The 22,500-nt window shown below is 43.9% G+C and overlaps 1 protein-coding gene across 1 annotated transcript in view; it reads left to right on the top strand.

The window, feature by feature from the left end:
- Nucleotides 1-22,500, top strand: part of lrp1bb (low density lipoprotein receptor-related protein 1Bb) — a gene marked incomplete at its 5' end in the record, with an annotated part of 503,119 nt that overhangs the window by 423,642 nt on the left and 56,977 nt on the right. Inside the window, 11 exon segments of the mRNA XM_079517841.1 lie at nucleotides 1,510-1,642; nucleotides 3,432-3,538; nucleotides 5,514-5,646; nucleotides 6,852-6,974; nucleotides 7,667-7,789; nucleotides 10,497-10,637; nucleotides 11,599-11,733; nucleotides 13,413-13,532; nucleotides 15,270-15,511; nucleotides 16,567-16,790; nucleotides 18,217-18,323. Coding sequence (XP_079373967.1) covers nucleotides 1,510-1,642; nucleotides 3,432-3,538; nucleotides 5,514-5,646; nucleotides 6,852-6,974; nucleotides 7,667-7,789; nucleotides 10,497-10,637; nucleotides 11,599-11,733; nucleotides 13,413-13,532; nucleotides 15,270-15,511; nucleotides 16,567-16,790; nucleotides 18,217-18,323 — 1,588 coding nt within the window.

Here is a 22,500-nt window from a genome sequence, read left to right on the forward strand (position 1 = left end):
TAGAAGCTTTGTGTGCTGCCTGGTTGTTTGCACGTCGCAGTGCAAGCTGTGTGGAGATTATGGCGGCGGCCACGGGCGGTTTAGTTTGAGTTAGTTAGTCTGTATCCGTGCAAAAAGGAATTAGTCACGTTCATTGTTAGATATATTAAATCTATCTACCTCCAGTGGACTGATAACAAAAGTGAAACGGCCTGCCAGTACTAAGCAGCTAAGTTTGCTTTGGCTGTAATAGGTCTGCTGGGTGACTTGGAAATGATTTAACCAATTCTGGACGGACCCTTTGGGTGTTTTAACTAAGCATTATGCTATACTTTAGCTATTGGAAAAATAGCAGATCTACAAGCTCATAGCGCGCCACCGCTACGAGCTTGTAGGTCTGCTATTTTTTTGAAAAATCGTAAAAATGCGGCACAAATCTTTGAATATATATTCTTTCAGAGCGAACGTCAGGCCTAAATGATTTAATAAAGTGGAACAAACGTTATCCTAATTCTGTTTATCGGTAGGAGATTTAAAGGGCCATACCAACCATTGTTTTCTGCCACAGAAGCATTACTTATTTAAATGAGTACTATGCAAATACAGAATAGTTTCATCCAATGCAACCCCTCCTCATTTTAATCGTCGTATGGCTGGTTTCCATTTAGTCCAGTCATTGAAATGCCAACCTAATTGACCCGAATAATGTTGTCAATGTCAGCTGAACAAAACGGTGTTCATAAATCTAAAAGCCATGAATCTTTTCTTCAGAGACCATTTCAGTCATAGCAAGTAAACTGTGTTATTGATTTCCTATCTCTGTCAAATCTCTGCTACTAGTCATACTGTACCACACCACAATCAATGGAGAAGATTGGCTTCCTCAAAATACAAACAAACCACAGTATGCTTTGGCAATCATGTCAAGTAATCACGGAGTTGTGGTCAATAAGCTAGGCATGACCAGACACCCAGCATCGTCTTGTTTTACCCACTTAAACCGCCTAGACTTAGTAAACACATTTTTTTTTACATCTACACCATAGGCTATCTCTTTGTCAAAAATCACACCCTGATGGAGGGGAAAGGAACTGGTTGGAATAACGTGTTCCTTCCACGCGTTACGTCCAACCAGGGAAACTCCCCCCTGTCAGGTGTAAAGGAGCAACTTGGACACTCATGAAGGAAGCATGAGTTAATGTCCGTTGCTCTCCCCATGTCCCCCATATATGGGGACTAGGTTGGCGGAGGGTGTGTAGAGCCCAGGATCACATTAGATAATTGACACAGGGGTGAAGAAATGGGTTACAAAATCGTGGGATAAAAATTATTAAAACAAAATCACACCCTTGTGAACTGAGGCTGCTGGCTGCCAGCGGTATTGCAGCTGTCCGTACTCCAAACAGAGACCGACATACATATAGGCCTACACGCAATTATGAGCTTTGGATGTATCTTAAAAGTAGTTCCAGGACAGAACTTTTTCTTTTGTTTTTAATGTTTTTTTTGTCCTTCCATGTTCTCCCACAGAAGGACTGTGAGGCCCGCTGTGCGGAGGACCAGTTCCGCTGTCATAACAACCTGTGCATCTCTCTGAAGTGGCTGTGTGACGGTCAAGAGGACTGCAAGACAGGAGAGGACGAGAGGAACTGCCAGGGAACAGGTAATACTGCACACCCAAGGCCTTTCAACTCCTTCAAAAGAAAGATGCAGCTTCTTTGGAAGTGAAGAATTCATGAACTTGAAATTGTTGGAACCTATCAAAAGTTTTCAGCTCCTGAAGGCTTTTTCCTTTAGACGTCTATCTCTCCCCCCGTCTTAAATAATAGAAAAAGAGTTTCAAGGAACCCATTTGACAGTCTGTGCGCACTGCGTACACGAGTGTAGTAACTGTGCCATTCAACTTTTGGAACTCCAAACCAGCGCCCTGTGGTGGGTTGATCGAGGTCTTTAGAAATCAGCCCTTATCCCATGCCAAGACAATTAGCCGTGGAAGTGTGGGACCCGTTACAGTAGTGACTGTAGTAACTGTACCTACTGTTGTGCTCGACCACTCTGCCCGAGATGGGGCTGGGATGATTGGGCACGCCACTGTGTTGTTTTGTGGCCACCACTTTATTCAGCAGCAGGTAGCACTCAGCACGCTCTCTCTCTCTCTCTCTCTCTCTCTCTCTCTCTGGCCTGGGGGAAGAGGGGGCGGTGGTTGTAGTGTCACATTTTCAGCTTGAAATGACCTCGATAGTGGGGTAAAAATGTTCTGTCCACTTTCCGGGTAAAGATTAAATCGACTTCCCTGGGGTGATTTTCAGCTGAGGAAAGTTATGGCTGATGGTCACACTGTGTATGTGAGTTCATCTTAATCACTTGACCACCATCATACCTATTCCTCGGGGAACGTTCGCCAAAAAATCGTAAATACAAAAAAATTGCCAAACTATAAGCTCACAACGGGTCACATTGTATACATTTGTAATATCGCCTATTTTTTTGGCGAAAGGATTTCGTGAAAAAAGCAATATGAGTACTTACAGGTCTGTTTAAAGTGGTTTATGCAGTAGTTCTCAACCTGTGGGTCGGGACCAACATGGTCCCCAGATGACCGTGAAGTGACAATTTAAGGACTTTTAAATACAGACTTTTTTTATACAAAAAAAAATAATAATTAATTAGGAAAAAGAAAGAAGCCGAAATTGTGAAAATAGCCGATCTATGATCTTGTAGATCAGGCTGTTTTGAGAACCCCTGGGTTAACACATTTTGGGCGGGAACCCCTTTTTGTTGTTTTAAGCATATGTTGTGCTTTAGCTGTTGAAAAATAGCAGATCTACAAGCTCATAGCGCGCCACCGAGTGGCGCGCTACGAGCTTGTAGATCTGCTATTTTTGGGAAATCGTGAGAATGTGGCGCTTCTGGGGGGGGTCCCTGGAACTACGTATTTTCAGATGGGGGGTCCGCGGCCAAATAGAGATAATTCTGGGGGTCATTGACATGAAAAAGGTTGACCACCACTGACATAATATAGAAACATGGGTTTTTCAGAAAACTTTAGAAGACTTTGCTTTTTTAGAATTGGCCTCAGTCCAAAATGGGTTAATATGCCAGGCAGTGGCCTTGTGGTTAGAGTGTCCGCCCTGAAACTGGGAGGTCGGGGTTCGATCCCCGGCCGGGTCATTCCAAAGACTGTAAATATGGGACCCAATGCCTCCCTGCTTGGCACTCAGCATCAATGGGTTGGATTGGGGGGTCAAATCAACTAATGATTCCCGAGCGCGGTGCACGCTGCGGCTCACCGCTCCAAGAGATGGGTCATATACGGAGAACAAATTTCACTGCGGTAACGTCTGTGACTAATCGTACGACTTTGACTTTGATGCCACCTCGATGTGTGATGTGTTCATACTGGATGTGTGATGACACATCCACCTGGACGTGTGTGTGTGTTCTGTCCCCAGTGGTCCCGTCGTGCTCGCTCAACGAGTACGTGTGTGCCAGCGGGGGGTGCGTGTCGGCCAGCCTGCGCTGTGACGGCCATGACAACTGTCTGGACGGCTCGGACGAGGTCAGTACACACCGCTCTACAGTCATGTTTTTTTGGCAGCAAATATTGATTTTAGTTTTAGTCATAGTCTCTTGAATAGTTTTCATTCTTCTTTTCATTCTTTAGTCACATTTTAGTCACCTGGAATGTTTTAGTGTTAGTTTTAGTGTTAGACATTTAGTCGACTAAATCTAGAGTTGATTTAGTCAACTAAAATGTATTTTGGCGGGCCTTGATGTTGTCGTAATGACTGATTTTACACTTGCTGAAATTAGCCGATCTACAAGCTCACAACGCGTCGCAGCGCCACGCGTTGTGAGCTTGTAGATCTGCTATTTTCAGCATGCAACCAAGTGTAAAATGACTTATACTGGATCTCTTGTCCACTATAGTCCCTTCCTAGCATTTTACTCTAGATTTTAGGTGTTGACGAAATTGTCAATACATTTAGTCTTAGTTTTAGTCATCATAGCTTAGTTTTCATTTAGTTTCCATTTGTTTTTTGTCAGTGAAAAAAGGTAGTCGACGAACATTTTTCGTCTTAGTTTCAGTCGACAAAAACAACATTGCCGCTCGATCACAACCTCATCTTCTACCGCTCATAATGTATACCGTTCATAGTTCTGGTCATTTTGATATTGTATGAGAGCCTGACGAAGCCACCCGGGGTTCAGATACAGGTCGCACAGCATTAGACCTATTAGAGTCATACATGCTCAAATTAGTTTTAGCTTTTGTTTTCAAATACATTAAACTAAATGGAGAGACCTCGGTGCGTGTTCGTGATCAGTTAGGTTCCATGCATGGGTTTACTGTGGACCATCTCGATGGCCTTATGGTTAGGCCGGAGGCCGGAGTTCATTTCCCCTGGCCAGGTCAAACCAAAGAATATAGAAATGAGACCCAATGCCTCCCTGCTTGGCACTCAGCATCATTGGGCTAAGGCCTGACTCACACCTTTCGATCTACCATACAACATTGATGCATGCTAGATGTATGAAAGGGTTTGTTTACCAATGCATTTCCAATGGAAGTCACATGGTTTGACACAACATTTGTGTTGTACTGCTTTCGGCTGTGTTTCGACTGCCCCCCACCCCCTCATACAACACAAATGTTGTGTCAAACCATGTGACTCCCATTGGAAATGCATTGTGAGCTTGCATCAGTCAATAAGTCTCATGCATCAGCCATACATAAATCTGTTGTAAAGGTGTGAGTCAGGCCTAAGTCCCTGTGACAACAAACTAGCATCGTGGCATGTTGATGTTCAAGCTGCATCACGCTACAGAAACAGGAGATAGGCTCTACATCATAAGCTTTATTTGAACCAAAGTACAGTTGAGGGGTTACAAATAATAGAACACCAGTAGAGATTAGACACGGGCTGTGACTCAGGAGTAAAATTACAGATTCAAAGTACTTAAAAAGTAGCTCAACTTAAAACAAAATTAATCAATTAATTAAAAACAGTTTGCAATCTCGAGTAAAAGGGATTAAGAACACATGGCTCGGGAAACCGTTAGTTCCCAAGGCTTATACTTACTTCAATAAAAGGGAAAGGGTTTCCCCACAATTACATAAAACTAGTATGGGGCCCTGATGGTCTCCGGTCCACCATAAGGGGGTTTACATGTTTAACCCATTTTGGGGGCGGGAACCCCTTTTAGTGTTAGCATTATGTTATGCTTTAGCTATTGAAAAATAGCAGATCTACAAGCTCATAGCGCGCCACCGAGTGGCGCGCTACGAGCTTGTAGGTCTGCTATTTTTGAAAAGTCGAAGAACGACTGACTTAGAAACATAGCTTTTTCAGAAAACTGTCAGGATGTAGAAGACATTTTTAGAATCTGATCTCAGGTCAAAATGGGTTAACTTACTAACTGTGGACGACGTGGTCCACATCTTCACCCTGTAAGAGGTGGTCCACATCTTCACCCTGTAAAGAGGACCGTGTGTTGCTGAGGCTGACGATTGTGTGTTCCCATGGCGACAGATTGGCTGCGTCAAGGAATGCAAGGAGGACGAGTTCCTGTGTCTGAACCGCGCCCACTGCATCCCGCGCCGCTGGCGATGCGACGATGTCTTCGACTGTGTGGACCACAGCGACGAGGACAACTGTAGCCACGGTAACACCATCAACATACACACTGTAACCATGGCAACGCCATCAACATACACACTGTAACCATGGCAACACCATCACATACACACTGTGTCTGACACCATCACGTGCCAGCGCCTGTAAGGTCAAGGTCAAGTTTATTAACCGAATACAAGCCGGCACCAGATGGCATCACATCATCACGTTACATGCCGATTTTTGGGGGCGCATGTTGATTTTTGGGGGCTTATGAATAGGACATACATTAAAAGTCACGAGTCACGTGAGTTGAGGTGGACTTTAACACTGTAGCTGAACAGTACGTGTGTGGGTTAATGCCTGGTGGGAAGGATATGTGCTCATTGTTTTATTGTTCGTTGTTCATCCTTTGCAACGGAGATTAAACTTGGTTCACTTCACATTGATGTTCTTTAAAAGAACATCAATGTGAATTTTCCATAATTATACTGTACAGGTTTTCACAGATACAATGTAGAAAATAATATTCACCGTGAACGCGAGACTAGGTTGAGAACCGGTTTTACTGGAGAGAGAGAGAGGGGGGGGGGGGGGGGGGAGAGAGAGAGGCGGAGGGAGAGAGAGAGAGGGAGAGGGAGAGGGGGAGGGAGAGAGAGAGAGAAGGCCTATTCATAGTCTGGATTTTCGGTGGTGAGGTGACCCCCGCTCCGGTGGTGAGGTGACCACCGGAGCTGAAATAACGTTGAGCGGTGGTGAGTAAAAACAGAGAGAAGGGCTGGGGCGGTGGCGGTGGTTTGCTCTTCACCGCGGCTCGTGACGTCATGTTGTAGTTCGGTGGTCACCTCACCACAGAAAATATTAGACTAGGAATAACGCTTGAGTGAGTGTTTGTTTGATTGTTTGTTTGTTTGTTTGTTTGTGTGTTTGATTGATTGATTGAAATTCAATTGCTAGGCGGCACTGCAGTGAGAACACAGGGTAGATACAGAGGAAAAGGTCACGGGTTGCGACAAGATCTATGATAGAGATACAAAAGAAAGATGCAAAAAGGTGACGGAAAGATATCAAAGCTGTATCAACAATCTGCACTGTATTGTGTCAGCGAGGAAAACAATCACACCTGTGTGAAGTGAGGGGCACTCTTGTCATCATACAGCAGCATCCTGAATGAAGCTCAAAATGAAGTTGTATTCCAAAGACTAGAAATGTTCTGCCATAAACTATTAACACTGGTCACCTGTGCAATTTCAGGTGCTTTATTCTGCCGAGCCGACGAGTTTGTTTGCAACAACACCCTGTGTAAGCTCCACACCTGGGTGTGCGACGGCAAGGACGACTGCGGAGACAACTCAGACGAAGACGCGGACATGTGTGGTAGGTTGAAAAGATGCGCTCTTCTTTAGACAAGGCGTGTTGGATCTCATTACTTTTCTCATTACTTTTCATGACTCATTGTGAAGGTGTCGGGTTGTTATAAAAAAATATCTTTCCGTGCGTGGTTGTTGTGTGGACACCTTGTGTTGCCCTCAACACAAGGTTTTCTATTTCTTTTCAGGAAATGGAAATGGATAAACTGTGTTCCAATGGATCCAATGTAGCTGCTATTTAGTCTCAAGTGCCTGTTAAGACTTTTTTTGGGGGTTACATTTTCGAAAAACCCACAGACAGACTTTCACACTTTCAACGTATCGTCTCTACCAGCACTCTTTTAGCTACAGTGGAGATGCGGTGTATACGACGTGTGTTCAACGCAAAATGCTGCGTTCAAGTTCAGGAGACTTCGGCGGGGAAAAAAGCAATTCTCCTGAATGCTGCCTTTCCGGCATGGCATGGAAAGGAGTGGCATCATGTGCATTTCTTTCACCACAGTCATAAATGCTGCATTCGTGGTCTGGAGAGGGCAGTTCTTTTTACAGACGGGTAAAAGGGCATGGGGGGTGAAGCCCCCTTTGATGTCTATGTGTGCACGTCCCTATAAACCTTGTCTTTTCCTGCATTGTTTTCCTTCCCCAGCCAAGCTCCCCTGCCCGCCCACACGCCCCTAAACCATTGTTTCTCCTCCCCAGCCAAGCTCCCCTGCCCGCCCACACGCCCGTACCGTTGCAGGAACGAACACGTGTGTCTGAGAACGGACCAGGTGTGCAACAAGGTGGACGACTGTGGTGACAACTCTGACGAGGAGGAGTGTGGTGAGTACAGGAAGGAAATGTAACAATGTTTTTTTTTTAATGATGTATCTTCCTCCCAAGCTTTTTTCACAATTTTTATTTAAAATTACTTAATTTCTGTGCATGTAAACATGCTTTCATGTTTAAACCTAGCTCGAGTTAACATTTCTTATTTTCTTTGATGGCATCTTAGGATAGATGTAGACCTATTTGACAGTGCAGAAACATAATTGCCTTCCTTGATGTATTAATGAGCATCAATAACGACCATCACCTGTGTCACAGACACATACAGCTCCCCTCTGCAGGCCTCTACTGAAAGTGACTGCATGGAGTCTGTCTCATTTCTCTCCAAAAGCATGTGAATATGATGGAATATGATTACAGCTCACATTTCATATCACACACTAGCCTCCCCAAAAAAAAATTGAAAATCGATATTAATTTTTAATAAATCGATACATATCGTCGGGATATAATATCGATATATATCGATATACGATATATCGTTACATGCCTAGAAGTAACTAAAGGTATCACATACATGTATGGGAGTAAGTATAAAGTATATGTTTTTTATACTGGCATGTTTTCGCCGGCAAACTTTAATCCGCCCCTCTCGACCAGAAATCCCAGTAGTAGCTGGACCTGGAGCAGGCTATTATTATGCATGTAACGTAAAGGTAAAGTGCCTAACGAAGTACAGTATGTGAATACACATTTACTTGTGTTAATCTCCACCACTGCTTAACCCATTTAAGCCTGACGTCGAAATTAAAAAAATGTCTTTTTAAAATGTATTTTATTCTGAAAAACCTCATGTTTCTATATCAGTGGTGCTCAATATTTCATGTCAAGGACCCCAAAAAATATCTGTAATATGCCTCCGACCCCCATCTGAAAATATGTTGTTCCAGGGACCTCCCCAGAAGCAAAGATTTGAGTTAAAATGTTCACTCTGGGCCCAGGCAGTGTGCCGCGGGTTCGACTCCCGAGCCCGACACGGCCTTTACTGCATGTCTTCCCCCATCTCTCTCCCGTTTCCTGTCGGCCTACTGTCTGTCCCTTCAAAAACCAATAAAAGGCGTAAAGAAAAAGGAAAAAAAAAAAGAAATGTTCACTCTGTAACTATATATATTCAAAGATTTGAGGCACATTTTCACGATTTTTCAAAAATAGCAGACCTACAAGTTCATAGCGCGCCAATCGGTGGCGCGCTATGAGCTTGTAGATCTGCTATTTTTCAATAGCTAAAGTATAACATAACGCTAAAGTATAACATAATGAACACCACAAGGGGTTCCCGCCCAGAATGGCTTAAAGCCTATCTGCTGTGAAAACATTTGACTATACATCAGATGAAATGTAAAGTCCAAAGGCCATGTGTTTGTTTATTTATTCGTATGTTTCAAAGTGCAGGCATAGCTGGACATGTAGCCCTACAGCGCACGCCTCACAGATGGGTCCCCCCCCCCCCCCCCTCACCTTTCAAAGTCAAAGAAGTGCATTTGTCCTTGAATGTTGGCCATTGAACCAGGCTCCCCTTCCCCTTTTATAAAACCGTCTCAAAAGAATTTCAAAGCAGTGCTCTTCCTTTCATGCTGTCTTTATTGTCCTCGCCCCTGGCTGGGGGTCCTCTCCTCCCCTCCCCTCCCCTCTCCTCCCCTCTCCTCTCCTCCCCTCTCCTCCCCTCCCCTCTCCTCTCCACCCCTCCCCTCTCCTCTCCTCTCCTCTCCTCTCCTCTCCTCTCCTCTCCTCTCCTCTCCTCTCCTCTCCTCTCCTCTCCTCTCCTCTCCTCTCCTCTCCTCTCCTCTCCTCCCCTCCCCTCCCCTCCCCTCCCCTCCCCTCTCCTCTCCTCCCCTCCCCTCCCCTCCCCTCTCCTCTCCTCTCCCCTCCCCTCCCCTCTCCTCTCCTCTCTGCTCTCAGCCCTCTGACTTCTTCAGTGGCGGAAAAAATACTCAAATTTGTTACTTACGTAATCGTATCAATACTGCAATGTAGAAATACTCAGTTAGAAGTAAAATTCAGAATTTACTATTTAGTCCTCATTATGCAGATCGAAAGGCCAATAGAGCGTTGCAGTCCTGCCCCCGACAAAGGCCCAGGAAATAATTCCCCGTTAAAGACGTTTACGCCACGGACAAAGCCAACTCTTGTTGTGACAAATCATGACACTAAACACAATGTTTTGGACAGATCAAATAATTAGTAAGAAGAAACACAAAAGGCAGCGTACAACACTTTTTGTTTTGTTTTTCTTCTTACTAATTATTTGATCTGTCCAAAAACATTGTGTTTAGTGTCATGATTTGTCACAACAAGAGTTGGCTTTGTCCGTGGCGTGAACGTCTTTAAATAAATACTTTTTGAAAAGCCTATGGGTCAAAATGAACGGGGAATTGTAGATAGGCTATTTTCAAATGGCCGAAATGTATAGGGTTGAATTGGTTAATTTATGTTGTCTAATCAAAATTATAATCTCCAAAGTAACTAGTAACTAAAGTTTTCAAATAATTGTAGTGGAGTAAAAGTACAAATTTTGGCTCTGAGATGTAGTGGATGTAGAAGTAAAAGTACTGGAAATTGAAAATACTCAAGTAAAGTACAAATACCTCAAAATTGTACTTAAGTACAGTACTTAAGTAAAAGTACTTAGTTACTTTCCACTACTGGTTACTTTACACACCTGCTCTTGTTTGTGTGTGTGTTTGTGCCGGGTTGGGAGCAGAGGTGGCGGCCGGCAGACCGCGGCCCTGTGGCAAGACGGAGTTCACCTGCAGCAACCAGCGCTGCATCCCCGCCCCGCTGCAGTGCGACCTCTTCAGCGACTGCGGGGACGGAGGCTCCGACGAGCAGGACTGCAAGGCCTGTACGTATACTGCGTTTCACTGTTGTTTTTGGCACAGCACATTTTACTTTTAGTCATAGTCTCTTGAATAGTTTTAATTTAGTTTTAGTCACATTTTAGTCACCTGGAATGTCTTAGTGTTAGTCTCGTTTTAGTCGACTAAGTGTCATAAGATTTTAGTCGACTAAATCTACACTGGATTTAGTCGACTAAATTGTATTTTGGCGGGCCTTGATGCCGTCGTAATGACAGATTTTACACTTGCTGAAAATAGCCGATCTACAAGCTCACAGCGCGTCGTGTTGTGAGCTTGTAGATCGGCTATTTTCAGCATGCAACCAAGTGTAAAATGACTTATACTGGATCTCTTGTCCACTAGTCCCTTCCTAACATTTTAGTCTAGTTTTTATTTGTCGACGAAACTGTCAATATATTTAGTCTTAGTTTTAGTCATCATAGCTTAGTTTTATTTAGTTTCCACTTAAGTTTTCGTCAGTGAAAAAAGGTAGTCGACGAACATTTTTCGTCTTAGTTTTAGTCGACGAAAACAACACTTCTGTGCGTTTGTGGTGGTAGTAGTCTACAGTCCCCCCCCTGTCCCCCACACCCCTCCCCGTCCCCCCCACCCCTCCCCGGCCCCGCCTGGCCGGCAGGAGTCCACATATCAAAGTCCAGTCGGAAGCAGATCAAACGACAACAACAACAGCGGGAGAAAGGAAAAAAAATGATGCCCAGACACCCATCTGTGCTGTTATCGGGGAAAGCCAACAAAGCACTAGCCTGCATTGTATATTATGTTGTGATGTTTGTGCTTTATTTATGGTAATATATGTATGGCCATGCATGAGTGTTGTGTACCGTATAAAATGAGATGATGGCCCTGGTTGGTCTTTTCCACACATCAAACGGAAGCCATTCTCGGCATGCGAGGTGGAGACGTAGTGTGATTCAAAGTATACAAATATGTCTTCTGAAATTCCAGTTTCCAGCGGAGACGTATGTGGAAAGAAAACAAACCCTTGTGGAGAGGACGCGGTTTGCAATCAAACAAACGCTAACGCTATATGCCAGTGCAAAGCTGGCTTCAAGAGGAATCAAAAGACTGGCCAGTGTGAAGGTAGGTGTATACCAATACACCCCCCGGTGTAAACCATGCAGCCGTCTGGTGGCAGTTGATCTGGCTGTATTTGTGGATTGCTTGCGTTAGAGTATGATTGATTGATTGATTGATTGATTGATTGATTGATTGATTGATCATGGGCAGCGGGCTCCGTCTTTGATCAATTTAACTAACATCCTTATCCCATGGGTTCCCAAAGTGGGGTCCGGGGACCCCTGGGGGTCCTTGAGGGAGTTCCAGGGGGTACCTAGCTCAATTAGAGATAGTTAGGAACCAAATGGACCCTTATGGGTCTGTAACTCAAAGAGTGTACAAATGGAACCAAATGGACCCTAACGGATCCATTTGGTTTCATTTGTTCACTCTCAGAGTTAAATTAACAGTGGTTTTACAATATAAATTGGGGTACCAGAGATAGAAATGCCATTAAATCGGGGGTCCGTAGCCTAATGTGTGTGAAAATCACTGCTAGAGCCGTAAAAATCCTCCCTTATCGGGGTCACTGGCACATGATTTCAAATGGGGGGTCCGTGGCCTAATAAATGTTGATTTGGGGGTCCTTGACACGAAAAAGTTTGGGAACCACTGCCTTATCCTATTTTATGAAAACTAGTTTTTCAGTTTAAAAAAAAAATATATGTTTTATTTGTGGGCCCGCTTATAATTTCCTCGTGGCCCAGCAGTGTTCCCCCGCCGCCCCACGTTTGGAACCCGCTGCACTAAAGGACTTCATGTGTTTATTTCTTTGTTTTGTAATTACAGCTGAAGGACTTAATTTAGTCCTTGCTTAAGTGGCGATAGCTGCCATCTTTCAATCAAGCCCTGGGTGTGAGTGGATGTTGTTAGCTGGCAGTTCATGGCTCAGTGCCGTGTGCTTATGGCCTCCGTGCAACAGTAAAAGGGCCATTATGAGGCTGATGTACAGTATAATTTCCTCTTTGGTGGTGATGGGTTGGGTCAAGGCTGCCGTTCATCTGACTGACTGCAGCTGACTGAAATAGAGGTGTGTGTGTGTGTGTGTGTGTGTGTGTGTGTGTGCGTGTGCGTGTGCGTTTGCATGTGCTGTGTGTGTTTGCATGTGCTGTGTGTGTGTGTTTGCATGTGTGCGTGTGTGTGTGTGTGTGTGTGTGCGTTTGCATGTGCTGCGTGTGCGTGTGCGCGCGTGTGTGTGCGTGCGTTTGCATGTTCTGTGTGTGTGTGTGTGTGTGTGTGTGTGTGTGTGTGTGTGTGTGTGTGTGTGTGTGTGCGTTACAGCTACTTAACAGCCTCTCTCTCTACACTGTATTCTCTGTCTGTACAGATCTGAGTCCAGGAATGCATACAATGATGTTTGTGTTACTTAAGCCAAGGGTTGTTTTCCGGGAACCACAATGTTAAAAATGTACATAGTTTAGATTGAGTTATTTAGACAGATTTTAGATCTGTTGGTTTACCTGGCATCCTGCACTTCCAATGTACAAGATTTTTTTTTTTTATAGTATATTGATTATTAGATTGATTATTAGATTGATGTTAGAGTTTTGTGGTTTGCCTGTGATCCTGGTTCACTGAGGCACTACACTGTCCGTATTGAGTTTACCGTACTTATTGTTAAGTACGGTAAATTACTAACCTAACCATAATTACTTTGTTGCTCTGCCTAAATTGTAACTGAAATTATTTTCTATACTTTGCAGAAATCAATGAGTGTCTCCAATATGACACGTGTGCTCACTATTGCACTAATACCAAAGGATCATATAAATGCTCTTGTGACCGAAATTATAAAGAGATCAATGGCAACTGTATAGCAAAAGGTACGGAACTTTTCAAACATATTACAGTCAAAATACATACATTGAATATTATTGATTGATTATTGATTATTTATATTGTCATGTTGTCGCTGTCGGGCGGAAATCTGTTTTTCACAAATGTATGTCCTGTTAAATCATACAAGAGTGTCGCACAAAAGATCTATAGTTAAAAACTGCTTTTTGCGTATTTAAAAACTGCTTTTTGTGTCGTTATTCCAGTTAATTCCTCCCCACACACATTGCTGTGTGTTGTATCCTACTGGAGAAGTAAGGCAGTCCACACACTGTTCTTGAGCTCCCAGGATACTTTATTTTCAGAGAATGAAACAACGTTTCGTTGTACATTAATATGTACATATCTGTTGTTCAGCACCCGTATAACTTTTTTGAGATGTGTGTGCCTCCCTTTGGATTGTATCCTACTGACTTACCTGCCATTGAGGAGCCTATACCGGGAGGACGTATAGAGCGTCCCCACCACAGTACATACTTTACTTTACTTTATTTGTTTATTTGGACAGGACAATGCATATTAATGGACGTCACATGGGCGTAAATACACCGGATATAGCACAGTTGCTAATTTTCATCCGCAGTCCTCACAAGAAACACAAACCAGAAAAACAGACAGTCAAACAGTGGAATACATTTACATAACATTACATAGGGAACACAGCATTAAAAAAAAGAAATACACCTAAAATAATCATTAATGGTTGCAGCTTTGGTTTTCAAGCAACCATTTTTAGATTTTTTTCAGATTGTATTTAAAAGAGGGAAATGTAGCACAATCCCTTATACGCAGAGGAAGGCCATTCTATGCTACACAACCCTGTACTGAGAGGACATTTTGGCCGAATGTTGTTTCGGCGTTATGTGTCACATGCAGTGACACATAACGCCTTCCTCCTCCCCGCCCAGCTTCCCTCACTGGGCAACGGGTCAATCGTGTTCGCATACAGACCCTCGACAAAGCTAGACGCACCGCGGTGGATTGCATCGCGGCTGGTGGTGGGCAGGCATTTTTATCACTGCGCCACCCGAGCGCCTTCTTTTCTTCCATCCATCCATCCATCCATCTTCAACTGCTTATCCGTAGTCGGGTCGTGGGGGCAACAGCTCCACCAGAGTGCTCCAGACTTCCCTCTCCAGAGCAACATTAGTGACTTCCTCCTGGGGGATTCCGCGAGACGTTCCAAGGCCAGTGAGTCGATGTATTTCCTCCAACTGCGCCTTGGTCTGCCCCGGGGTCTCCTCCCAGTGGGACGTGCGTCGAGGACCTCCCTAGGGAGGCGCCCGAGAGGCATCCTAACCAGATGCCCGAACCACCTCAGCTGACTCCTTTCCAGGCGAAGGAGCAGCGGTTCTACTCCGAGTCTCTCTCGTGTGACTGAACTTCTCACCCTATCTCTAAAGGAGATGCCAGCCACCCGTCGAAGAAAACTATTTTCGGCCGCTTGTATTCACAACCTTATTCTTTCTGTCTTCTTTCGGTCTTCTTTTCTTACGTTTTTAAGAATAAGAAAGGAAGCGTTTTGGACATACCATGCAGGTTTCCACCCGACAGCGGCCATATGCATGTCATTGTTGACCAGTAGATTTTGTAGTGCAATAATAATGTTATAAAATGTGACCTTGTGTTGTGTTGATGATACTGTACTCAAACTGTCTAATACCCCCAATGGAATTTAGCCACTTTTCATTTTGTTTTGCATATTAATAACTCCGTCGGTGCAGGACCAGAAGATCGGGTGCTCTACATATCTAATGACACTGAAATCCGAAGTTTTGTGTATCCATTTAACCAGAGCCACGGACACAAACTGCTCACTCGCATCGAGGACAATGCCCGCATTATCGGAATGGACGCTCTGTCTCACCACCAAAAGTTTATTTGGGCTACCCAGTTTAACCCGGGTGGACTTTTTTACAAAGAAACCCTAGACAGGAGTCAGTCTAAAACTAATGTCAGGAACATCGTAAGTATGACCGGAAGGCATGGACATGGAACACTTTTTTGCTTTTCTTCCCCTTGAAAACAGTTCAGAAAACAGATCTTTTTGTTTTGTTTTTCCTGCATGTGATTGATGCAGCTCTATGAATTACAAGGTATCTGTAATAACACCAACGCCTCCATTACAGGGCGTACCATGTTGTGGTTCCACAGATAGAAAACACACACATGGAGATTTCCGAAAATATTTAAATATCAATTATTGAATGAGCCTGGATGGCTTTGGTTGCAGGCTTGAAATAATTTATATAAATATTTTCGGAAATCTCTATGGGAGAAATGAATGGGATTTCTATTTGTGGTAATTTCTGTGAGTTCTGACTTAGTATTTTTTTAGTCTCTCAAGGCTTTATGCATTATGTTCTGTTTTTCGCTCTATACATTACATATCTTCGCTGAAAACAGCCAATCTACAAGCTTAAAACACCCTACAACGCAAGTGTGGTATAAGCTTGTAGATCTGCTATTTTCTGTGCAAGTTTCCCCCAGAATACGTATGCCGGGGACGAAGTTGTTAAGATGTCTTAGTTACTCTTATTATTTTTTGTATTTGTCGTTTGGTATTTTAATGGGTTGACGTCCACTGAAGGTTTAATTAGGTTTGTTAATTCTAAGTAGCAATGGATTCAGAGCAGCATTTTGTGGTCAAAAATGCCTTTCATCTCTAAAATACTTAATTAAAAGAGAAAACCAGCACTCACGGAACTCATGTTTTAATTTATTTAATTGTTGACATGGTATGCTATGTCAACAATTAAATAAATTAAGAGTGCCTTAAAACATGAGTTCTGTGAGTGCTGGTTTTCTCTTTTAGAGAATTTGTTATTTACCCGACCGCGCACCCGGTAAGAATGCTCAAGAAGTTTGAGACTGTTTGGAGTTGTGCGGGCTATACCTTGATAAAATCTCTAAAATACTTCTCACACCCATAAACTCATTTGATTACAAGAGATACATCTGTTGGTGAATCTATGTGTGTACTGTGACTTGTGGCCCCGTGGTCTTTTCTCCCCTCCCCAGTGCTCCGACTTCCGTCGGCCGAGGGACGTGGCTGCCGACTGGATCACGGGAAACATCTACTGGACGGACCACTCACGGATGCATTGGTTTAGCTATTACACAGCTCACTGGACGAAGCTCAGATACTCCGTAAACGTGGGTCAGCTGAAGGGACCAAATTGTACCCGCTTGATTACTGACATGGCAGGAGAGCCCTATGCCATTGCCGTCAACCCAGCCCGTGGGTAAGATTAGCCTTTTTTTCTCCTCTCCACGCCGCCAGTCCACGACTTTTGGCCACGTTGTTGTTTTTGTCGTTTTCCTCTCGCACTATACCAATCAGCGATGAAGATTCCCAGATTCTCGAGTGTTTAATTGTTGGAGAGAAGCATTTAACGACCATGCAGACTTACCGTGGTCATTTTGTGCTCATGTTTTTGTAACTTTTTTTTTTCCTTGACCACACTGTTAACATTTTGACAGCAGGTTAGACAGATGCAAGGTTCGTAGTTCACCCGGTATCTTATAGTGTCAATGTAGACTGATGCTAGGTTCTTGGTTTACCTGTGATCCTAGAGTTTACTGAGGCACTACACTGTCTCTCGGCATTCTATGTGTTTACCTTGCTCACTGTAAGTCACTCTGGATAAGGAACGTCTGCTAAATGCCTACATTGTACCTTTGTAAATTAACCGGTGAGTTTCCAGCGGTTTGCTGTTTGTGTTTTTTGTTATGCCAGTGGTTCTAAAACATGTTAGTTTCCGGGACCCCATAACTCTGACAGTGTACAAATGGAACCAAATGGACCCTTTATGGGTCCACACTTTGGTTCCATGTGTATGCTGTCAGAGTTACACACCTGTAAGGGTCACACACGCACGCACCCACGCGCACGCACACACGCACACGCATGCACACACAGACACACACAGTTTAACAATGTATTTATGTCCACATACTGGGAAAGCATACAGGAACACAAATACTTTAGGTGCAGTAAAGGTTACATTCACAAACTCATGGATATGTCCTCATGAAATAACACACATGTCACTTAGCACTCCATGGGCACAAGCAGTGGCAGCTCCGCCATACAGGGCAGCAGAGATGGCACACTTTGCCAGCCTTTCTGCCTCGTCTTTGGGCGGGCATCCCACGTTGTCGAAACTGTCCGACAACCAGTCCGTGGGTAATATGTCCTAGGCTGGATCACCATAGGAAACAAAGTTCTTAGTCTTGCACTGTTGCTTGGTGTTAAAGCACCAATTAGCCATTGCTATTCCGGGGTTAGTCCGACAGCATACGGACGGACATACGGACGGACATACCGCTGGAAGGCCGCCAGGTCTATATTGCCTCTCGTCCCAGTAAGCTGTTCATGGGAGGGGCTGTCAGGTAGCGTTGGCTGTTGGTAGATTCCACTGGTGAATAGTGCCTTCTTTTATGCTTGTATTGCAAATGCATCCATGCACCTACTGCATTGACGATGGTAGTTAAACGGAGTAGTAACACACACACACACACACACACACACACACACACACACACACACACACACACACACCCACACACACACCCACACACAGACACACACAGACACACAGAGAGAGAGTGCTGTGACAGGAGCCACAAGGGCCAGTGGATGATGATCTGTTCCCATGTCTCTTGCAGGATGATGTATTGGAGTGTGATCGGGGATCACTCACACATCGAAGAGTCGGCCCTGGACGGCTCCTTACGCAGAGTTCTGCTGGACAAGAACCTCAGGAGACCCACTGGTACCTCATCTGTTTTAATATAATAATACTGGATCAGAACCTCACTAGACCCACTGGTACCTCATCTGTTTTAATATAATAATACTGGATCAGAACCTCACTAGACCCACTGGTAGCTCATCTGTTTTAATATAATAATACTGGATCAGAACCTCAGGAGACCCACTGGTAGCTAATCTGTTTTAATATAATAATACTGGATCAGAACCTCACACTGGGGCTCCACCGGGCGTGTCAGCGTCGCGTCTCCGTCACCGTCAGGGAATGTTCCCTTTTTAATCAATGAAGGGTGGCTCGGATGGCTCCACTGCCCGCGTTGCGTTGCGTGACTGCATTGAAATTGCCCCGCTTCGTTTTTTGACGCACGCGACGGAGACGCAACACGCCCGGTGGAGCCCCGGTGTCAGGAGACCCACTGGTAGCTCATCTGTTTTACACCTTGAAAGACAACACCTTGCTTAGAGGTTTTCCTACTGTGCTGCTGTGTGTATATTCAAAGTGAATTCTAGTGTTGCTGTGCTATCACCTGCAGAGAATGCACGCACGCACGCACGCACGCACGCACGCACGCACGCACGCACGCACACGCGCACATGCACGCACGCACGCGCACATGCATGCATGCAAATGTGCAGTACACATGTTCTGTGCATGTAAATGGTGGTGGTTCAGAAACTCATGCATGATGACCTAAAAGCCTAATATCTACGCAGGCCTTTAGGGAATTCCCTTTAGTCTAATGACTAGTATAGGTGGATGATATGTTGGGTTTCCACGCGGGAGACAGGGGTTCGAATCCCAGGCGTTACAAACACATTCATAATGATGAAGCGGCAGGGTATGCCATGTGAGAGCGCGGTCTAGCCAGTGGTGGAAAGTAACTAAGTACTTTTACTTAAAGGACCACTTCACCACTTTTCAACATCTCTTCATATAATTGGTCCTCACTTTTTTCCTACTCAGTCTGTGTCTCATAGGAGGGCTTTGGGCAGTTCGGATACCCGTCCACCAGTGACATCATCATTAGGCAGAATTTTTTTTAAACAAGATTTATTTTAAAATATATTTCGATTTTTATTATCGTGAGAACGATGGCTTCAACTTTTGCATTGCAACTTTTCAGGAAAAGAAATCCTGCCGTTTCTATTAGCTTGGATTCACCATCGATGATGTCACTGGTGGACGGGTTGCTGAACTGCCCACAGCCTTCCTATGACACAGACTGAGTAGGAAAAAATGGTGGTATTTTATCATGAACATTAGTTAGGACCAATTATAGGAAGAGAAGTTGAAAAGTGGTGAAGTGGCCCTTTAAGTACTGTACTTAAGTACAATTTTGAGGTATTTGTACTTTACTTGAGTATTTCCAATTTCCAGTACTTTTACTTCTACTCCACTACATCTCAGAGGCAAAATTGGTACTTTTACTTCACTACAATTATTTGAATTAAATGGTAAAGTAACTCAAATTCAACATTCATTAACCACTTCAACGCTATACATTTTGGCAATTTGAAAATAGCCGATCTACAAGCTCATTGTGAGCAAGTGTAAAATGACTTGTCTTACTTATACTGGATCTCTTGTCCACTAGTCCATGTGGACAACATTTTAGTCTAGTTTTTATTTGTTGACGAAATTGTCAATATATTTAGTCATCATAGCTTAGTTTTCATGTAGTTTCCATTTAGTTTTCGTCAGTGAAAAAGGATAGTCGACGAACATTTTTCGTCATACGAAATCAACACTGGTGCATACGTAGTCGTAGGTGGCACCACTTCTTGCCTCTTTCCATCCCTGGGTTGGTGCTCATGTAGTGTCAGTTTGCTTGCCTCTACTAGGCCTGTCTCACAGCCATTCCCCGCCCCCTTTCCACGCCCCCTTTCCAGACCTAGTGGTGTTGACGTGACGTCACTCCATAGACATTACATGTTAAAATACCTACATTCAGAAGCCATAAACAACGCTTTTTCTGAAGGTAAACTTTATTCTATTTGTTTTAGCGGTCTTACCATCTTGTTTTCTTCATAATAATATTGGTCTTTTACATTTTAACATTTGGAAACGGCCTTAAATGCTGCAGAGAAAGCAGGTAGGGATTCAGTTCTGGTCCATAGCCTTACTCATGGACCAGAGCTACCTGCTTTTTAAGGCAGCTTCCAAATGTTAAAATGTAAAAGACCAATATTATTATGAAGAAAACAAGATGGTAAGACAGCTAACACAAATAGAATAAAGTTTACTTGAATGTAGGTATTTTAACATGTAATGTCTATGGAGTGACATCACGTCAACACCATTAGCTCAGAAAAGGGGGCGGGGAAAGGGGGCGGGGAAGGGCTGTGGGATAGGCCTCTTCCGGGTACCTGACGCAGTGCCCTGCCAGCCTCCTCCTCCTCTGTCTATGTCATGGCATTCTGTGACCCACCCATGTACAGCATGCAGTCATGGCATTCTTGGTGCCTCGCCACTATTCTATAGTGACTAGTATAGCTTTAAAGATGCCAGTAAATAAGGCCAAGAAATAAAGAATTAAGCCGTGTCTCAGAGCCACTCTAAAACCTGTTGGGGGTTGTCTTTGGGGAGACACTTAGTGCTGATCTAGTTTTGAAGAGCTGCTTTGGCCTCCTTTAATTCAAGGGACCCAAGCTCTGTCTTGGTCACAGAAGGAGGAATTCATCATCTGTAGAAAAACGCAAGCCTATTTAATCGTCCTCAGCCAGGTGCTCAATTATCCCATTTTGGGCGGGAACCCCCTTTTTGGTGTTTTAAAGCATTATGTAATGTTATACTTTAGCTATTGAAAAATAGCAGATCTACAAGCTTGTAGATCTGCTATACGAGCTTGTAGGTCTGCTATTTCTGAAAAATTGTGAAAATGTGGAGCAAAATCATTGAATATATATTCTTTCAGAGCGAACGTTTTTAACTCAAATCTTTGCTTCTGCATGAGGGGTTCCTGGAACAACATATTTTCAGATGGGGGGGGGTCGGTGGTTTTGGGGGTCCTTGACATGAAATATTGAGCACCACCGATACAGAAACATAGGGTATTTCAGATAACCGTCATGATTTAGAAGACTTTTTTTTTTTGAATCTCGACGTCGGGGCCTAAACGGGTTATCCTAGCTCTGACTTGTGGGAAGTGTGGGAAGGAACAAACGAATCGCGGGTTTGAAATGCTAATGTAGGACGCATCGGCGAACCGTCTGTCATCAAAAATGCAGAACAACCACAATATGCTTGAGTAATATTTTTTGACACGAAGGTCTTTTTTTTTCTTCTCTCCCCCCCCGCTAGCCTGCTGAGTACAGTAGAAAATATAACTAACCCGTTTTGGGCGGGAACCCCTTTTGGTGTTAGCATTATGCTATGCTTTAGCTATTGAAAAATAGCAGATCTACAAGCTCGTAGCGCGCCACCGAGTGGCGCGCTACGCCACCGAGTGGCGCGCTACGAGCTTGTAGGTCTGTTATTTTTTTTTTAAATCGAAGAACCACTGACATAGAAACATAGCTTTTTCAGAAAACTGTCAGGATGTAGAAGACATTTTTAGAATCTGATCTCAGGTCAAAATGGGCTAAAGTCATGGAGATGAAAGGAGAAGATTGACTATGCACACATGAGGAGTGTGTGTGTGGGGGGGGGGGGCTCTGGGGGTGTGTGTGGGGGGGCGGGGCTGCATTATGCACGTGTGCCTTCTTCAACACCTTCTTAAAGGACCACTTCACCACTTTTCAACCTATCTTCATATAATAGAGCGTCGCAGTCCCGCCCCCTACCATGGACCAGGAAATGATTCTCCGTTCATTTTCCTCATAGACATTTCAGAAAGTATTTATTTAAAGACGTTTACGCAGCGGACAAAGCCAACTCGAGTCGTGACAAATCATGACAACAAACTCAATTTTTTGGGCCGAACAAATAATTAGAAAGAAGAAAAAAACGGCAGGTTACAACACTTTTTTTTGTTCTTTTTCTTCTTTGTAATTATTTGTTTGGTCCAAAATATTGTTTGTGTTGTCATGAGTTGTCACGACTCGAGTTGGCTTTGTCCGCGGCGTAACCGTCTTTAAATAAATACTTTCTGAAATGTCTATGGGAAAAATGCATTGGGATTCATTTCCTGGTCCATGGTAGGGGGCGGGACTGCGACGCTCTATAGGTCCTCACTAAT

Source organism: Electrona antarctica, assembly GCF_951216825.1.
Source record: "Electrona antarctica genome assembly, chromosome: 13".
NCBI lineage: Eukaryota > Metazoa > Chordata > Actinopteri > Myctophiformes > Myctophidae > Electrona > Electrona antarctica.